This window comes from Mauremys mutica, chromosome 22 (assembly GCF_020497125.1).
Source record: "Mauremys mutica isolate MM-2020 ecotype Southern chromosome 22, ASM2049712v1, whole genome shotgun sequence".
Lineage (NCBI taxonomy): Eukaryota > Metazoa > Chordata > Testudines > Geoemydidae > Mauremys > Mauremys mutica.
This window is the reverse complement of record NC_059093.1, coordinates 10,030,029-10,046,794: the sequence shown is the minus strand read 5'-3', so window position 1 is coordinate 10,046,794 and position 16,766 is coordinate 10,030,029. Positions and strand designations below refer to the sequence as shown.

Below are 16,766 nucleotides of genomic sequence, written 5' to 3'. Positions count from 1 at the left end.
TCAGTCTTTCATGCTTCCATGGTTAATAAACTGAATTACATGTTTTTTGTCTATAGAGGTATGTTTTGTGAGACCTTAAAACCGGGGTTCCTCTATTTTCTTTGCGAGTATTAAAGATGCCATGATACTTTCTGTAAGAATAGGGTTTTGTCATAGTGTCCTGAGGCTTGAGTGATTCCACCCAGCTACAGTGGTTTTGGGGCAATTTGTTTACCGATGTGCAATCCTCCACCCCTGAGTTAGCTGCATTCCTATGCAAAGTATTTTGTGCCTGGACATAGCTTTCAAAATGCTTTGGGGTCCCTTTGTGCTGTGAAAATGTAAATTGTATCATGTGTCCTCTATCCTGTAGGACCCAGGCTCTGCCTCCTGCTTGTCCTGTCTCGTTGGACATTACTGTGCTGATGAAATCACCAGCAGGGAGGCCATGCTACTTGCTATGGTTTGCCCTGCAGGCCTGCTGTGCCCCGAAGGACAGGCAGTCGCTCCAGATGCCAACGGAAATGCCTGCCCAAGAGGATACTACTGTCCCCGGGGTGACATTGTAAGGGGATCTGTTTGGTTATTGTTATTCACCATTCTCTCATCTTCTGGGCTTTGCTTTTGAGAAGCTAGAGTAGAGTCAGTCTTGCTGATGGAGTCCTTACCAGCTCTAGGCTGTTTGATCTTTTTACTCTGGTTTCCATGATTTCCTGGTGTTCAGAGAGCTTGGTGTTTGCCACGTGTATAAAGTTGTGCCATAATGTTGGGCCTCTTTACTTTTCTCTCTGACTTCTTTCTTACCTTCCCAGCTGTATTTTTAAGGATGTTTTTAGTAGTTTGGTTTTTCTTGTTGGAAATTGCATTCAGTTTGTATTAAGGTTTTTATATTATCTACATGTAATTAATACACATTTCCTCCTTACTGTTATTCGTACCCCCTCCACATTTAAGTCATTTCTACCATGCTGCCTACAGAGAACTGATTTAAGATGTATGTTTTATAAAATAAAAATATGTTGTTTCCCTTCCTTTTAACTTTCTCTGTCTACTTGTCCATCTACCTGGAAGCTACTCAGGGTAGGGACTATTCTTTTTTAAATGTCTCTAGAGAACCCATCACATTGTGGGTGCTGCTGCCACTAGATAATTTTAATTTAATAATAATAATAAAGAGATTTAATACCTGGAATAATAGGATTCACTAACCTAGACCCACTTTTCTTTCTTTCTTTCTTTCTTTCTTTCTTTCTTTCTTTCTTTCTTTCTTTCTTTCTTTCCTGATTCATATTGTGTTTAGGCATAAGATCCTTAGGCATTGACCAAGGCCCCACTGTGTTAGGTGCTATAGAAACAGAACAAAAAGATGGTTCCTGCTACAAGAAGCATGAGTCTAGATAAGAATTCTAGAATCTAGAGCAAGGTCTATGCAGTTGCTTTTCATCGTACCTTCTGTTAGCCAGAAATGGAATTAGTGCTCTTGAAACACGTAGACCAAGCATACACCTCTGTTACGAAACAATCTGCAGAATGGAAAGATTGGAGAATCCCAGCTCCAGAAGAAGGCAAAAGGATTCCCAAGGACCTTAACAGTGTCTGTTAGGAACTGAGGGGACTGGCAGGAAAATGCCTTCCTGAACCACTGGATTGTGCATGTGAGCACCAATCCCCTTGGTGAAGCATCTAAACCTGTAGTTGGGTACAGTGTGTAGCTGCACTCATGATAAATGGAGGCACCTTGACAGATCGTCACAAAGTTGAGTGTAGATCTATGGCTGCTAAATGTTGACACCTCCCTCTGCTTCCTCAATATCATCTTCGCTGCCTCCACATCTGGCTCCCAATATCCTTTCCCATATGTTTGTTCCCAGACCTAAGTGGGATTCTTTTGTGTGTTCTGCAGTAGGAGGTTTTGCATTGTGGGATGCAATAGTGATAACACTATGTTGAAGAGCAGTCTGTGTTTCATTTCCAGGACTCTCATGCTAGACCTTGCCCTAATGGAACCTACAGCGAGCAGAAGGGTCTGGGCAGAGTGGATGAATGCTTGCTATGTCCTGCAGGGAAGTACTGCTACAGGGAATGGAGAGAGCCCCGAGGAATTCCCCATCCAGTGAGTGCTCTCAGACCTAAGAGCCTTCCTACAGTGACTCTGGTGATGGAGCCTTCTCAGTAATAGTTAGCATGTTGCTTGTCTATCCAGTGCTCCTGCCTTATGATGCTCTGATGAAATATGGCCCATGAAAGATACGCCCAGGTTTTGGGAGCTGTCATTTTGGTAGTCCCGTCTCCAAAGACCTGGGACTCCCACATCAATATGAGATGTAAAGAAGAAATCTATGGTAAAAATAATTAGATTAGAGGTTCAGCAGCATGGGGGGAGCCAAACTTTCATCTGTGAGAGAGAAGTTTGTCATTGCCGTGTTACCCTTCCCTGCTCGGCAGGGGTAAGTCTATATTGTAGCTAGGAGCATGCTTCCCACCTGCTTGAGCTAGCTCATTAAAAATCACTGGGTAGCCTGCAATAGCATGGGCAGTAGCTTGGGCTAGTCGCCTGAGTACAAACCCACCCAGGTCCCTGGATTCATACTCAGGCAGCTAACCTAAGCCTCTGCCCATACTACCTCCCGGGGCGCTAGCATGTCTGTCTACCTGCCTGAGAAGCATGCTCCCAGCTACAGTGTAGATGTTCTCTGAGGGAAGAGTCTCAGCCCTCAGAACTCTGTAGACATCCCAAGGGCCCAGTCATTCCACACTGTAGCAGGAGTGAGCCAGAGGGTCCTTTAACCTGAGATCAGGAGACAAAATGAGGCTGATATTCTGCAGCTAGGTTCTCTTGTCTATTGCATCCACTCTTGTCTTTGCACCTTCATTCACCTTGCCCTTTGCTCATGCAACAACCTCCCTCTTTCCAGCCATCAAGCCATCCTCTCTTTGTACCTCAACCACACCCCTTTTTTCTCCCATCCCCTCCATCACTGATCTCCTACACCTCTTTCTGCTCTCTTTCAGCTCCCACGTGTCTTCCTTTAACAGCTTATATTGTGAGATATTGACTGTCTTTTCTAACTGGGCTTTGTACAGCACCGAGCACATTGTCAGCACTCAACAAAATGAACAAGAATAAATAAACAAAGCGAGCTGGTGGACGTTTTTCAAAATTTGAGTTTATATTGACTTTTTTCATCAAAAATTTGACTGATCCCCCCCAAAAACAAACAAACAAACAGGGCAAAATTGAATTTAAAAAATGTTATAGGATTTTCTTTTTCTTTTGCCTTTTCTGCCCAGCTCCAATAATAATAAAAGTTTCCAATTCTGGTCAAAGCTCAAGCCACTCCTTATTGTAGCTGAACTGATTCACCCATCCCACCTCGAAACAACAAGGACAACCCCAGGACTGACAATCCCTTTTGTCTTTTGTTTCCCAGACTGGAGACTGCCCCCCAGGATACACGTGCCCCCCAGGGACTGGATTCCCCTTCTCTTTTCCCTGTCTGCCTGGCTTCTACTGGGATAGTTCTGCTGTGGACGGAGGAAATACTTGCAAACCGTGTCCTGCAGGGTACTATTGTGACTCTCCTGCCATGACACAGCCCAAAACTTGCCCAGCTGTAAGTTATTCTGCAGTGGTTTTGTAATAAAAGGGGAAGCAGATGGGCCAAGTCCGGGTTTATTGTAAGAGCTTTCAGCCTTGTGAGAACCTGGCTTTGTTTTGCAGGGTTCTTACTGTGCCAGAGGTAGCTCCCATCCTGAGCCCTGCCCGGAGGGCACATACGGTAGCAGAAAGGAGCTGGCTGCGCTGCTGGACTGCAGCCCGTGCGGAGGTGGGTTCTACTGTGCTGGCCAAGGACAGACAGGCCCCAGTGGCCTCTGCGAGGCTGGGTTCCACTGCCGGGGCAGAGCAGTGACACCAGTAAGTTGTGTGTTAAGTTCTTCTTCGCTCAAAGCCGGGCTCCTGTGCCATCTTCTCCTTCATCGGCCCAGGAGGGAAGGACTCCGGGGGTAAGCCTACACTGCAGCTGGAAGCAAGCTTCCCAGCCCGCATAAACTGACTTGTACTAGGGGGATGTGTGGCTGTTGTGGCACTGGTCAGGGCTGGGCCCAGATACCCAAGCTGAAGCCTGTCCTACCCCCAGGTCCAAGCTCAGGTGAACCCATGTTGGCAGTGCTGCAACGTTGACACAGCTATTTTTAGCACACTAGCACAAGCCCTGTTAAAGCGAGTCTGTCTACCTGGCCTTGGAGGCTTGCTCCCAGATGCAGTGGAGACGTACCCCAGGAGCCTTAGCTCTGCAGTCCTTTGTTCTGAGCATTCTCCCCGCTGTGTGCCCATGGCTGTCTCTGTTGCCAGTGATGTCAATGGGAAATTTGCCTGCGACTTAGACGGACACAAGATCAAGTCCTACGATCTTGTTATCCCAGTCTCAGCACTTGTAACTGAAAGGACAGGCTAAATAACAGGGGCTGGCTATATCGTCAGCAGGTGTAAATTGGCATAGTTTCATTCAAGTTACCATCCCATGCAAAACTATTCAATTAAAAAAAAATCCTTGAATACAGTGAATTTTCTTCTCTCTGTTATTAATGAACACTATCTATTATTAAAACTAGATATGGTCTTGAGCTGGAGAGGTAGGATCCAGATTAGAACAAGGATCCAAACAGCCACAGACTTTGAGAAGTTTGAATTCTGGGTTCTGATTTAGTGGAGAAGCCCAAGTGGCAAAATTAGGCCTCAGATTTATACCTAGGTCTGAACTTCTCCAGTGTTCAGAGCTTTGGACTCCCATGTGCCAATCTGGGTCTATCAGTCATTGAAAGTGACAAGATTGTCAGATCTACTTTCCTTTTCACCAGTAATGGTCTCTGTCCATTTCCTGCATTGCTCTCAGCTTGGACATCAGAGAGATACTTATCATTATCACCTTTCTTTATAGTCAGTTTCTCTTTCTAGCTCTCATGCACTAGCACAGTGCTGCAATATTTAGGTCGCAAACATGGTAAGGGAGTGTTTACATGCAAACAAAAAATAATGTGGGAATTTAAAAAAAAAGGAAAACACTTCCATTGATGTAAGGTTCTGTATAGACTCGGGACTAAAACCGTGCATCTCTTTAACATACTCATCTCATTTGATACAGTTACTTCTTTCTCTATTAATTGTTAAAGGATCTGTTTTCCAATTCCAGTTGCCCACAGATGGGGTGACAGGTGATATCTGCCCTGCTGGAGCGTACTGCCCACCTGGCTCCCTGTTACCTACACCCTGTCCTCCAGGGACTTACAGTAATGTGAGTGGGTTGAGGAGCCTGAAGCAGTGTTTGGACTGCCCACCTGGGTAAGTTTCCCATTCTGCAGAAGAACATTGCTCAGTTTTATAAGGCTGAAGTGTGGTTGCTCTCCCATTGCTATAAACCAGGCCATGTGATTGTCAGGGGGACCTGCAGTGAGGAACTTTCAGCAGGAGACTGATCCCATTGACTCGTCACATGCTTAAAGTTAGGCTTGCTGAATCCTAAGTGCAGGGTGCCATGACCTAGAGATCGTCCACCAAATTCATGCTAGTCCTTGTCAGGGGGATACCCTGTGTTGTTTAGATGGGGTGGGGGTATTCACCTCCTTGTTCAATGTGTGGCATTCCCATTGACAGCCATGGTTTCCAATGGCTGGAAGCTGAAGCTAGACAAATTCAGACTGAAAAAAGCACACACCTTTATCAGTGAGAGGAATTAGCCATTGGAACCATTTACCCAGGGTTGTGGTAGATTCTCCATTTTTAAATCAAAATGGAACATTTTTCTCAAAGCTCTGCTCTAGGAATTATTTTAGCAAGTTCTCTGGCCTGTGTTATCTAGGAGGGCAGATTCAATGATTGCAACGGCCCCCTTCTGGCCTTGGAGTCTAAGAGTCTGTTAAGCTGCATGGATGATTATGAAGGACAGTGTATGTCTCTAATAATAACTATAAGGGTTTCATCCTCTAGGACACACACAGCTGCTGTCAGATATTAGTGGGTAAGCATACATAAAATAGTCAGAGACTCTTCAGGCTGTGACACAGAGCAGCCAGTGGTGAGGAATGTAAACTTAAGGCGGATGCATCTGACCTTTGGATTGGTGCATCTCTGTATTCTAGTAAATGCTGTCAGTAAAATCTGGTGTTTGGTGGCCCGTGCAATTTCCTTTATAATTTATTATGAAAGGGACAACAAGTCTGAATAAAATATTAGCTCTCCCTCACCAAAGCTCAGAGTGAATCCAAACCTTCCCTCCACCCTGGTATTTTCCATTACTACATTCCTGTGCACCCAGTTTCCAGCCAGTAAGATACAGGCCAATATAACAAAGAGGTATCTGATGTATTTGTGTTCCATCCAGGAATCTACCAGGAATCTCATGAGAATATCTCCCTTGTGTGCTTTTCCAACCCAGGCTTGTGGAGCTAGGAGTTTGAGGGTTGGGGCGGTGGGGGGAAGCATCTGAACTTTTGTGAGCTTATCTGATCTCTACTGAAAAGTTTTGGTTCACGTTTCCCTAACAGTTACTAAGGGGAAGGAAGCTTTATTCTTCTCAGTATCAAACTGTGAAATATAAGACTTTACTGTCTTGATCAAAATAATTAAATTCCGGATGAAGGATGGCCTTTCCTGCATTATCCCTACAAGATCCAAGAACATAGGGGATCTGTGAATCCTATGTGATTCCAACCAGTTAGTGGGGCATTTACTGTTTTAAGACAATGCTTTCCTGTGGCAAAAGGAAATGTTTCTACTTATGATGTGTGTTTTCCCAAACCCAGGCTGTACTGTGATGGGACAAACAGCCAAGCTCCCACTGGACCCTGCAAACCTGGCTACTTCTGTACTGGAGCTGCCAAGACTGCCCTTCAGCATGTGGCCATGGAGGGGCATTATTCACTGGCTGGAGCTTTCAGCCCAGAACCCTGCCCTCTTGGGAGTTTCCAGCCTGTAAGTGCAATGAACTAAGCTGCTGGCTATTCTGGGTCCATAGAAGCCTTCAGAATCTGAATCGGGGGACAGATACGTGTGAGATGTTAGCACCAGACTAGTGAAACTCTGTTGGCTTCAGGTTTTCTCTCAAGCTTGACGCTCACCCAGCTGCAACAGACTAAATTCTGACCCTGTCTGGAGTGGGGTGGAAGAGGGACAGTATGTCCTGCAGTCCAGGACAGGGATCTGCTCTGACGTCTTTAGATTGCTTTGTAAACCGTACGCCTTTTGTTGCTATCCAGACACATGGTGTTATCCACAACAGCACGTGGGCCTGTGACACCTGTGCCACCCTCCACATTGCTCACAACTTTCATTCTGAACAAGGGGGGCTCAGACACTCAGTTCCTGCTACGTTCTCCCTCTAGGTCCTTGGTCAGTCTCTGTGTAGAGAGTGCCCAGAGGGGACGTTTTGCAATCAGACTGGCCTGGCTGAACCTGTGACTTGTCCCAAAGGGTATTACTGCCCAGCTCGGAGTATACTGCCTCTCCCATGTCCTGTGGTAAGAGCCAAGAGTGTTTCCTTCCATCTAGAAGTTCTCCCTTGGAGATTTCTTGCCCTCCGATGGCTTCAATAGCTTTCTCTGTACAGGGCACTTACACCGACATACTCGGTGCCATGGGGACAGGATCCTGCAAACCCTGCATGGCAGGCATGTACTGCAGCACAGCTGGTCTGGCCATGCCTGAGGGACTGTGCCAGCCAGGATATTATTGTGCCCAAGGGTCCAACAGCACCTCACCCGTGAGTATTGGATAGGCTGGTGAAGCCTGACCCTCTAACACACTGTGAAGTGCATCAGGCACAATATCCACCTTGTTTTCCTTGATCCAGGTTGGACTTCCTTTTGGTGATCTTTGCCTAGCAGGCTATTACTGCCCTGCTGGCACAAAACACCCAAGTGAGATGCCATGCCCTGCTGGTACCTGGAACGAGAGAAGGGGAGCCCAGGATGCCAGCTGGTGTCTCCCCTGTCCCCCTGGGTTCTTCTGCAATGTGGCAGGCCAGATTTCCCCTACAGGGCTTTGTGCACCAGGTGAGACATGTCAACAGCTTTTCCAACTACCAGCCAATTCACTCACACCATCACTATAATGGTTCTTATATTCTGCTGAGTGCCCTCCCACTTCTGCAGCAAGACAGGCTGAGTGATTCCCTGTGGTCTCTGCTTTCAGGCTATTACTGCACAGGAGGGGCATGGACCCCAAGGCCAGTGGATGCTGTGATGGGGGATCTCTGTCCTGAAGGACACTTCTGCCTTGCAGGCTCAGCAGCACCCTCCCCCTGCCCAGATGGGGAATACAGCAATGCAACAGGTCAGGGTTTGAGGAGAGGGCTGCTTTGCTTGAGCTACCATCTAACTGGGAGGGAACTAGAAATCCAGTTTGTACTCCACGGCTCCAGTGTTATTCTCCTGTTACCCTATTATGGTGCAATATGCCTACCAGAACAAATTACTTGCTGGCATAAGTGTGTGGAACACTATTTAAAGTCCTGTAGATCCGTGCTGCCAAGGAGTTAGCAGTGTGACAAGCATTAACCCTTACAGCATGGTTATAAATAACCCTGCAAGTCAAAGCAGGGTTTCCACCTATTCTGATTGGAGTGGGGCAATCCCATGTCCTGCAAGCTGGGCTGAAAGACATGAAAATACATCCCCAAATATTTTCAGGGCTGTTGCACTGTCATACCATGAGGATGCTGCATCATGACAGGGAGACATGTGTCCTGGGATGATGTGTCCCAGAGGACAATGTTCCATATGTGTCACTCCTACAGCAGCCCAAGTCCCAGAAGCACAGAAGCAGCTCTCGTTCTACAATAACAGAGCTGTTAGATTTTCAACCAGATTTCCTCATTGTTGTGCGTCCATCAAGTGGGCAGACCTGGAGGTGAGTAGAAATCCCCTTACAGTGGCCGCTGGCCTTTTGGGTAAGCACCCAGAAATGTAGATGCTTCTGCAAACTTCCTCAACCTGCAAACCAGGGCTGGAAAGCTTGCTAAAACAAACTGCCTCATGAGCTTTCCAGTATGTATAAAGACCAGTGAAGCCAGGAAAGCAAAGAAAATACCATTCCAGTCCTCCTATTTCAAGTTTAGAACCAGGCAAGTAAGAGTCCTACAGAAGTGAGTCCATTCAGTGATGCTTTTTCTTCCCTTTCCTGAACTGCCCTCTCAGGTCAAGACAAATGCTTACCATGTCCAGCTGGGTTTCACTGTCAGCACGGCATAATGCACCATTGTCCACCTGGCTTTTACTGCCCCCAGAAGACTGGAATCAGCTTTTACCCTTGTCCAGCTGGGACTTACAACCCATATCATGGAATCAGCCAGGCCGAGAGGTGCCAGCAATGCCCTGCAGGTAAGGATACCTCTTAGAGCAGTAGTTCTTCATCTCTCGCATCCTGCAGACCACTCTGTAAGAGAGAGATAACTCCATGTGCCACCTCTTTTCCCAAACCAGTGCTGCCAACTGGGAGTTCAGAGGGGGAAACACCTCACCCCAAGATTTTTGCACTTTCTCACAATTACATAGGCTGTGGCGCGGGGGGGGGAAGGGCATGGGCTGACCATTTTTAAGCAGCAGTCTTGTACTGCTGCTGCATGATTGCAACACCACTCAAATTTGACCCGTCTGCCCCTTCGTCACAGCCAGGCCAAATGGTGTTGCGATCTAGTGCACAGGGAGTCTGTTCCCGTACGGCAGAGTGCAGGGGAGTCTGCTGAGAACTCCACTGCTGGGGGTACCAGCTCATGCATTGCGTTAGTGAGAGAGAGGGGAAACTCCACACCCGAGGGACAGTGGGGAGCCCTGCAGGAAGAGGGTGGGGGGATGAGCAAGAACCAGAATAGGGTTCCTGCTGGGAGGGGCAGGGACTGGAATTCCCCCACCTCCCAAGAAATGTTTGAATTGGCGCCACTGTCCCAAACCCCTAATGAATGCATTTTACCTCCAGGAAACAAATGTAAAATAAACAATGATATAAAAATATACTTAAATGCTATCTGTAGTGTCCCCCTTGTGAACCAATATCTGATACTACCCTGGAGGAGATAAGGATGCTCTAACATCCATGGTGTCTCACAGGAGCAAATTTTAAATTGGAAAGCTGCTTTTCCTGTTGTGATGATGCTATGATGGGCTCTCTCACTGATTCACCCTCTCCCTGCTCAGAAGTGCACACTGTACGCTGGTTTGCCCAGTGCTCTTTCCAGTTAAATGATACTCTCTCCCCTGTGTATTTCTCCAGGGATGTTTTGTGGAGAATGGGGATTATCCTCTCCGAGTGGCCCCTGCTGGCCAGGATTCTTCTGCACAGCAGGTACTTGATTTAGCATTCCCAAGGGCAAAGGGAGGGAGAATGGGGGCCTTATCTTCTCCATATTCCTTGAGCTCTTCTATTCTGTCTGTTTAATTTGTCCTGCCTTCTTCTGAAAAGATAGGTTGCTATCAGGTTGCTGAGGCATGAGGTAGGTATAGAAGCTTTGAACAGGAGGATGGCAAAGTGGGCTGGTATGAGGTTGGCATGTTAGCACTGTGATAGGAAGCTGGTGCAGTAGCATTAATATGAGGTGATGGCAGAGAGGCTTTGGAGCATGAGGTTGGCATGATGGTGTTGGCATGGTCGGCTGGCATGACAAACAGTGTATTCTCTTAGATTATGAGTGCTTACTTGGCAGGTTTGGGCTAGAAACTATGTATCGACTCTTGGCAAGTGACAGAAATTATTTGCAAAATATGGGAGGTTGATTCTGGTGCATGAGCAGATGCCTCAGCCTCTTTGCGATGACACTCATAAAGAATCAGAACTCAGATTTCTCAGAGCCATGGGGTTGCAAGATGAGAGGGGAGCAGCAGCAGCTCTGGGCTTTGGCCAGAGCCAGTCCTTCTGTATAATACAAAACACTCCATAGGTTTTGTTTACCAAACCACATGGGTTTCTTTGTGCTGCCAATGTCAAGAATATTTGCTGTTTTTCTTAAAGCCCTCTGGTCCTGGATTCCTGTGATTTCATGAGAATTTCAGTGTTGATTTAGGGGAAAAAAGTAAGTTTCTAGTCCCCATGGTTGTAGAGCAAAGCCTGAAATGTGACCCAAGTACAATGGAAACAAATCAAATCAACCCAATTTTAAAAAAATAAAATTCTCATGGTTTTTAAATGCGTGAACTAATTTTTTACTGTGTGAGGTTGTTAGGCCTGGCCACTCCTTAGATTAGTATCAGATCTTTACCCGTGCGCTTTTATTGATACTGAGTCCAAGTCTAAGATTTTCCCCTGGATGGAGTCCAGTCCACATGGAATATTCAGAAACAAGCCTCCATCTGTGATGGTTGCATCTTAATGCAAGGAGAGCTTGTGTTAAACACAGTACATACCTTTGTTTATGCCAGGAGTGGCCAAACTTACTGATCCTCTGAGCCACATACAATAATCTTCAGAAGTTCAAGAGCCAGCCTCACCTGCTTGGAGCTTCTGATCTGCAGCAGGGTGGTGGAGCTCAGGGCTTCAGCCCCAAGTCCTGGCAGGCGCCTCCTGTGGGGATGAAGTCTCTAGACTCCATCCCTACTGGGCAGAAGCCCCTAGTCCCACCACCCCGCCACAGGGCAGGAGTCCCTATCTCCACTGTAAAAGTGCGTTTGGCCACCTTGGCCACAAGGGCGAAAGTGGCCAAAGGGTTGCAATGTTTGTCACTTGGGATTTGTTTTCCCTTTGTGTTTCAATACAGGAGCCAGTGTCCCAAACCCTGATGGAGCCACAAATACAAGCACTGGAGGCCCATGCCCACCTGGGCATTTTTGCCCAGCTGGTACCAGCATCCCATTGCCATGCCCTGTGGGCACATTCTCGGACAGGTGAACTCTTTGGCTGTGGTCATGCTGGCTTGAAAACAGAGGCTCTATCTTTCTCCTGCTGTTCCCATGGGCAGGTGCACTATATGCATTCTTTAACCTGCTTCTGTAGTCTCTCCTCTGGGTGGTTTGTCATACTTACTCTTTAAGCAGCAGAGTGTGGTGCTGTATGGTTCACCGTGCAGGTGCCTTTGTATTGACTATGTAAGCCTCAGGCTTCCTTCAATCCCCCACGAGTTGAGGCTTGTTTGCAGCGCTGGTGCCAGCACATTGATAGTATAGCTGCAAGATGGTACAGAATGAAACACAGAGAAAGGACCGAACCACACTGGGGACAGCACGTGAATGGAAAAATGAATGGGCAAATGTACTGGATGTTGAGCGCTGGGCAGTGATGTGATTTGTGATATTGGAGGGTAGGTTGTGGGACTGTGGCAGTGGTACAGAAAGGTGGAGCTATATCATGTTGTGGTTTCTGGATCGGAGAAGTGTGATTTTTGTCCCTAGATTGATATAAAGAGCACAGTGGCTCCTGTAAAGAGGAATATTTATCACAGCACATGATGCTAGGTATTGGTGGCAAATGGGGTACATTGGCCTTAGCTGCCCTCGTTCCCAGCTATGCCACAATTGCCTCCCCAGACTCTACCTCTGGCTGGAGTCAAGCTGCACTGTGTGCCCGCCTGGCTATTACTGCAGCTCAACCGGTCTCACAGCTCCCTCAGGATCCTGCTCAGCCGGCTACTACTGCCTATCTGGAGCCTCCTCCTCATCCCCAGCAGGTGAGGATGTCACTGGGTGAAGGTACAATAAACCTTAAGCCAGGGTGATTCATTGTAAGCGGTGCCTTCACCTGCCTACAGCGTTCACTGTCAGGCATTTGACTTTGCCTAAAGCATTGCCACCTGGCCACACTGGATCTAAACATACCTGGGGGAATAGGACCTGATTTCCCAGGATTCCCCCACCCCTCTAATCTCTCCCTCATTTGCTGACCTCATCCTCTGCATCTCCCTAATAGCTATTGTCTATTGTCTGCAGCCTACTCAGCTGCCGGATCCCTCTATTCTTGTTCCTCTTATCTACTTAATGACCTTATATATCTCACTTTTGCCTGACCCTCACATAAGCCATGCCCATTGCCCTCTAGAGAAGGGTATTTGAAACAACACATGCACATGTGAAATGGGAAGTCACATTCCATTGGTCTACACTATCCCAATAGCTGCATATGTTGGGCACTGCAGCAGCGTTAAGTTACAGGCTCCCACTAGTACTAAAGGTATCCCATTCTCCCCCCATCTTTGCCTTTATACTCCATGCAATCTGAGGAGAAATAATTTCCTAGGCCTAGAACCTCAACTCTCTCAATGGCTGTTCCATCTCTTTCCGCGATCTCCAAAGCTGGTTCAAGTGAGGCTAATGCATGAAAATGTTTTCATGGAAAAATGTAGGGAGGCTAAATGTTGGGTAAGACTTGGCTCAGTCTTGCCTGTGAAGTGCATTATAAGGAAGGACTCTGTGCACGCTGCATCAATCATTCCTACAGCTCACATACCCTGAGGAATGGTGTCTGGTAATTTTCTAACCTGGCACTGCCTTGTCTCAATCTCCCTTGTGGGATCACAATGCCACAACAAGAGAGAAACATCCAGTGTTTGGGTGCAATCTCTTGCCTTTGTTCCCACTGCATTTCTCTTTCTTCCTCACAGACATATGGCACAAAGGAGGCCCTTGCCCTGTGAGCCACTTCTGTCCAGAAGGGGCCAGCTATCCCCTTCCCTGCCTTGCAGGAACTTATAACAACCTGAGCAGGCAAGCTGCGTGTTCACCTTGTGCAGCTGGCTACTACTGCCCTGAAAACACCACCAGCTACCATGCCTACCCCTGCCCACCTGGCTTCTACTGCCCCAAAGGTGAGAAACAAGCCCTGCTCCTGGGACATGGGATTGGAGTCCTAAACATGCCATTAGCCAGATTGAAATATTCATGTTCTAAATGCAACAGTGGCTTCTGTGAAATGAACTGGTTGGTCTCAGTCGTTATTCATGAACAAGTATCTGGATCACACAAGTCATGAACACAACTAGCTTGAATCCCCCTTATCTGCAACCTCAGCAGAGTCCAGAGACTGACTGAGCCTTGCCGTCTGACCTACCCCATATGAAGGGTGAGCTGAGATACACCAACAGGGGCAGTGTTCAATTATAATGTAAGAGATTATAGCAGGAATTGTATTTATGGCCTATAAATACCAGGAAAAATCCTCTCTCTTTCTTTCTCTCTCTCTCTTCATTTCTAAGCAACAAGGTTCGCCACTGAGTTTCCTTGCCCCCGGGGTTATTATAACCCTGACCCCATGACCCAGAGCCTGGATAGCTGCCTACCCTGCCCCCCAGGGCACTACTGTGGGAAGGAGAATTTAACAGCCGTGTCAGGGAAGTGTGATGCAGGTGAGTCCAGGTCAGTTTGGCCGCACAATCCGAAGGATGGAGGGGTCCTATGAGGTTTCCAACTAGCCCACATGCCCTGCGTTTATGTGGAGATGGAAACAAGTGTGCCAGCACGTGTGCACATTGCTCTTGCCCTGAGATGGCTCTTCTGTCTCTGTACACAGGGTCACTCGCACTGTAACTCATGTAGGCTTTAAAGACCTGATCCTCCTTTATGAGAAGGGCTCTTTACAGTACTCCATCCTCAATGCAAATGAGAATTCAAGCCTTGGAGTTTAGCCCAGCAGGAGCAGCACCGGGTGCATACTGGGCATGGAGAATGGTCTCCTCTTAGGAAGGTCTGAAGATTATCTGGCTGGTCCTTGCCTAAATGGGCCAGACGTGGTGCCTTCTAGAGTTTCTCTGGGAAGCCACCTGAAGTGGCTGGATGGTATTGTTCCTTCTCACTCAGGAGACTGAAAGCAACTCTCTCTGCAGCCTTCCCAGTCCCTGCTAGTCCAGGCAATGAAGGACTGATCTTGGGGTTGTTATAGATTTTATCATTATACACCATGGTGGTGGTACATGGTTGCACCATTACACTGTTACATGCATTATATGCCATGCTGGTGTTATGCTGTTGCACTATCAGCCTGTCACATGTGCAACATATTCCCTATTATACCATGGTGATGTTCTACCCTGGCACCATTGGCCTGTTGCGTGCACAGTGGGATTCACTATTGTACCAAGGTAGTGTACCATACACCTTGTTTATCCATGGTAACTCTTTGGGCTCCACTGCTGCTGCTATTTTCTCAGCCACGTTGTTTGTGTGTTCATTGCTCAGGCTGGTTCTGTGTATCGGCTGCATGGACTGCACAGCCCTTCGACCTGGATAATTACACCAATGCCAACTGCCTGTGTCCAGCCACTGCCACCGGAGGGAAGTGCATGGCTGGGTTCTACTGCCCTGAGGGCAGCCTTGAGCCCATTCCCTGCCCTCCGGGGTTTTACTGCCATGCGTCAGGTGAGGATACAGCCATGCAAATTGGGGTTGAGTTGTCATGGGGCAGTCTGAAGGAGAGAATTTTGGTGCACATATTTGTCTCTGTTTCCCAGTGAGTGCTATTTCAGCACTGCCTCCAGCCACTGTACTTACACTGAGTTCTCGTTAGGGAGCCTGGGGGACCTACGGTCTATTCCTGACTCTGCCATAGGTTACTCTGTGACCTTGAGTGAGTCACTGAGCCTCCTGGTGGTTATAGCCAGCAACGTTCAAATCTCATAAGATTTTGTCTGGATAAACACTTGAAAGTGTCCTGAAGCTGAGCCCAATTGTCCAAACCTCTTGGCTCTAAAAGGTCAGGGTGTCCCATCAGACTCATTTCATTCTCTGCTTCCATTGGGGCTGGAGATACTGCTATCACAGCCTTTGGTTCATTTATTCCCTGCTGTTTTTATTGCTCTTTCAATATCATTTTGGTGTGTTTAACGTAAGCTGTTATTAGCTTAATACTTTGCAGGGGCACAAGACTGCTTATGACTTGTTGGGCCCTGGGGATCAGCCAGAGCTCTTGTATGAGAATGGGGCTCAGCTATCTCTTCTGAGGCTTCCCCCTTGGGAAGATTGGAGCCTGCTGCCTTGCAGGCTGTTGACCCACGTGCTCCTGCTGCTTCCACCCCACTGTCTCAGTGTTTTGCTTCAGGTTGAGCCCCTTTGTCCTTTCCATCCCCCAGGTCTGTCTGAACCCAGCGGGAAATGTGCCGCTGGGTTTTATTGCACAGGAGGAGCAGCCAGCTCTAAACCAACTGACGGTGCTACTGGGAATATCTGCCCCCTGGGCACCTACTGCAGTGAGTATCTGGCATGCCCTGAGCCCGGGGTGGGAATGCCTAGCCACAGAATGCTTGGCCTGCTGATCAGTGATTTTGCAACAAAATATTGGAAGGCAGAGTGGACTGGTGGATAGAGCACAGCCTGGTAGTCAGAGACTTGGCTTCTATTCCTGGCTCTTCTGCTGTGTAGCCTTGAGCAAGTCCCTTCCCCTTTCTGACTCAGATTACCCACCTGTAAAATGGGGCTAGTGATGCTGAACTTCCTTTGTGAAGCACTTTAAGACCTATGGGTGAAAAGTGCTTTATAAGAGATTGACTCTAGTATTTCTGTGTCAGTCTGGGCTCCTTCAGTCCTTGTTTCCTGAGGGCAGCAGCCTTTAGACTGTTTCATAGTCAGTTTGTTATGTTTTGTTTTTCTTCTCTCAGCTGCAGGGTCAACAATGCCCAGGCTCTGCCCACCTGGTACCTTTTCCAACCTGCTAGGGCAGAGCATGGTTTCTGAGTGCCAGCTTTGTCCCTCTGGATTTTATTGTGAAAGTTCTGGCCTCAGTGCCCCCAGTGGAGAGTGCTGGGAAGGTAAGGCACGTGAAAGCAAACCTCAGCATCCAGTACAGGGCAAGAGTGATTCCAGGGGCACAGATGGGTGAGAGC

General features: G+C 47.6%; 1 protein-coding gene across 1 annotated transcript in view; it reads left to right on the top strand.

The window, feature by feature from the left end:
• The window catches only part of LOC123354612 (multiple epidermal growth factor-like domains protein 6), a 39,536-nt gene that overhangs the window by 19,139 nt on the left and 3,631 nt on the right, over nt 1-16,766 (top strand). The window contains exons 11-28 of the mRNA XM_044996729.1: nt 353-544; nt 1,955-2,092; nt 3,411-3,593; nt 3,701-3,895; nt 5,172-5,320; nt 6,781-6,949; nt 7,360-7,494; nt 7,584-7,736; nt 7,827-8,028; nt 8,168-8,308; nt 10,244-10,315; nt 11,721-11,847; nt 12,487-12,626; nt 13,557-13,760; nt 14,148-14,297; nt 15,127-15,306; nt 16,017-16,133; nt 16,542-16,691. Coding sequence (XP_044852664.1) covers nt 353-544; nt 1,955-2,092; nt 3,411-3,593; nt 3,701-3,895; nt 5,172-5,320; nt 6,781-6,949; nt 7,360-7,494; nt 7,584-7,736; nt 7,827-8,028; nt 8,168-8,308; nt 10,244-10,315; nt 11,721-11,847; nt 12,487-12,626; nt 13,557-13,760; nt 14,148-14,297; nt 15,127-15,306; nt 16,017-16,133; nt 16,542-16,691 — 2,797 coding nt within the window. The remainder of the gene's footprint in view (nt 1-352; nt 545-1,954; nt 2,093-3,410; nt 3,594-3,700; nt 3,896-5,171; nt 5,321-6,780; nt 6,950-7,359; nt 7,495-7,583; nt 7,737-7,826; nt 8,029-8,167; nt 8,309-10,243; nt 10,316-11,720; nt 11,848-12,486; nt 12,627-13,556; nt 13,761-14,147; nt 14,298-15,126; nt 15,307-16,016; nt 16,134-16,541; nt 16,692-16,766) is intronic.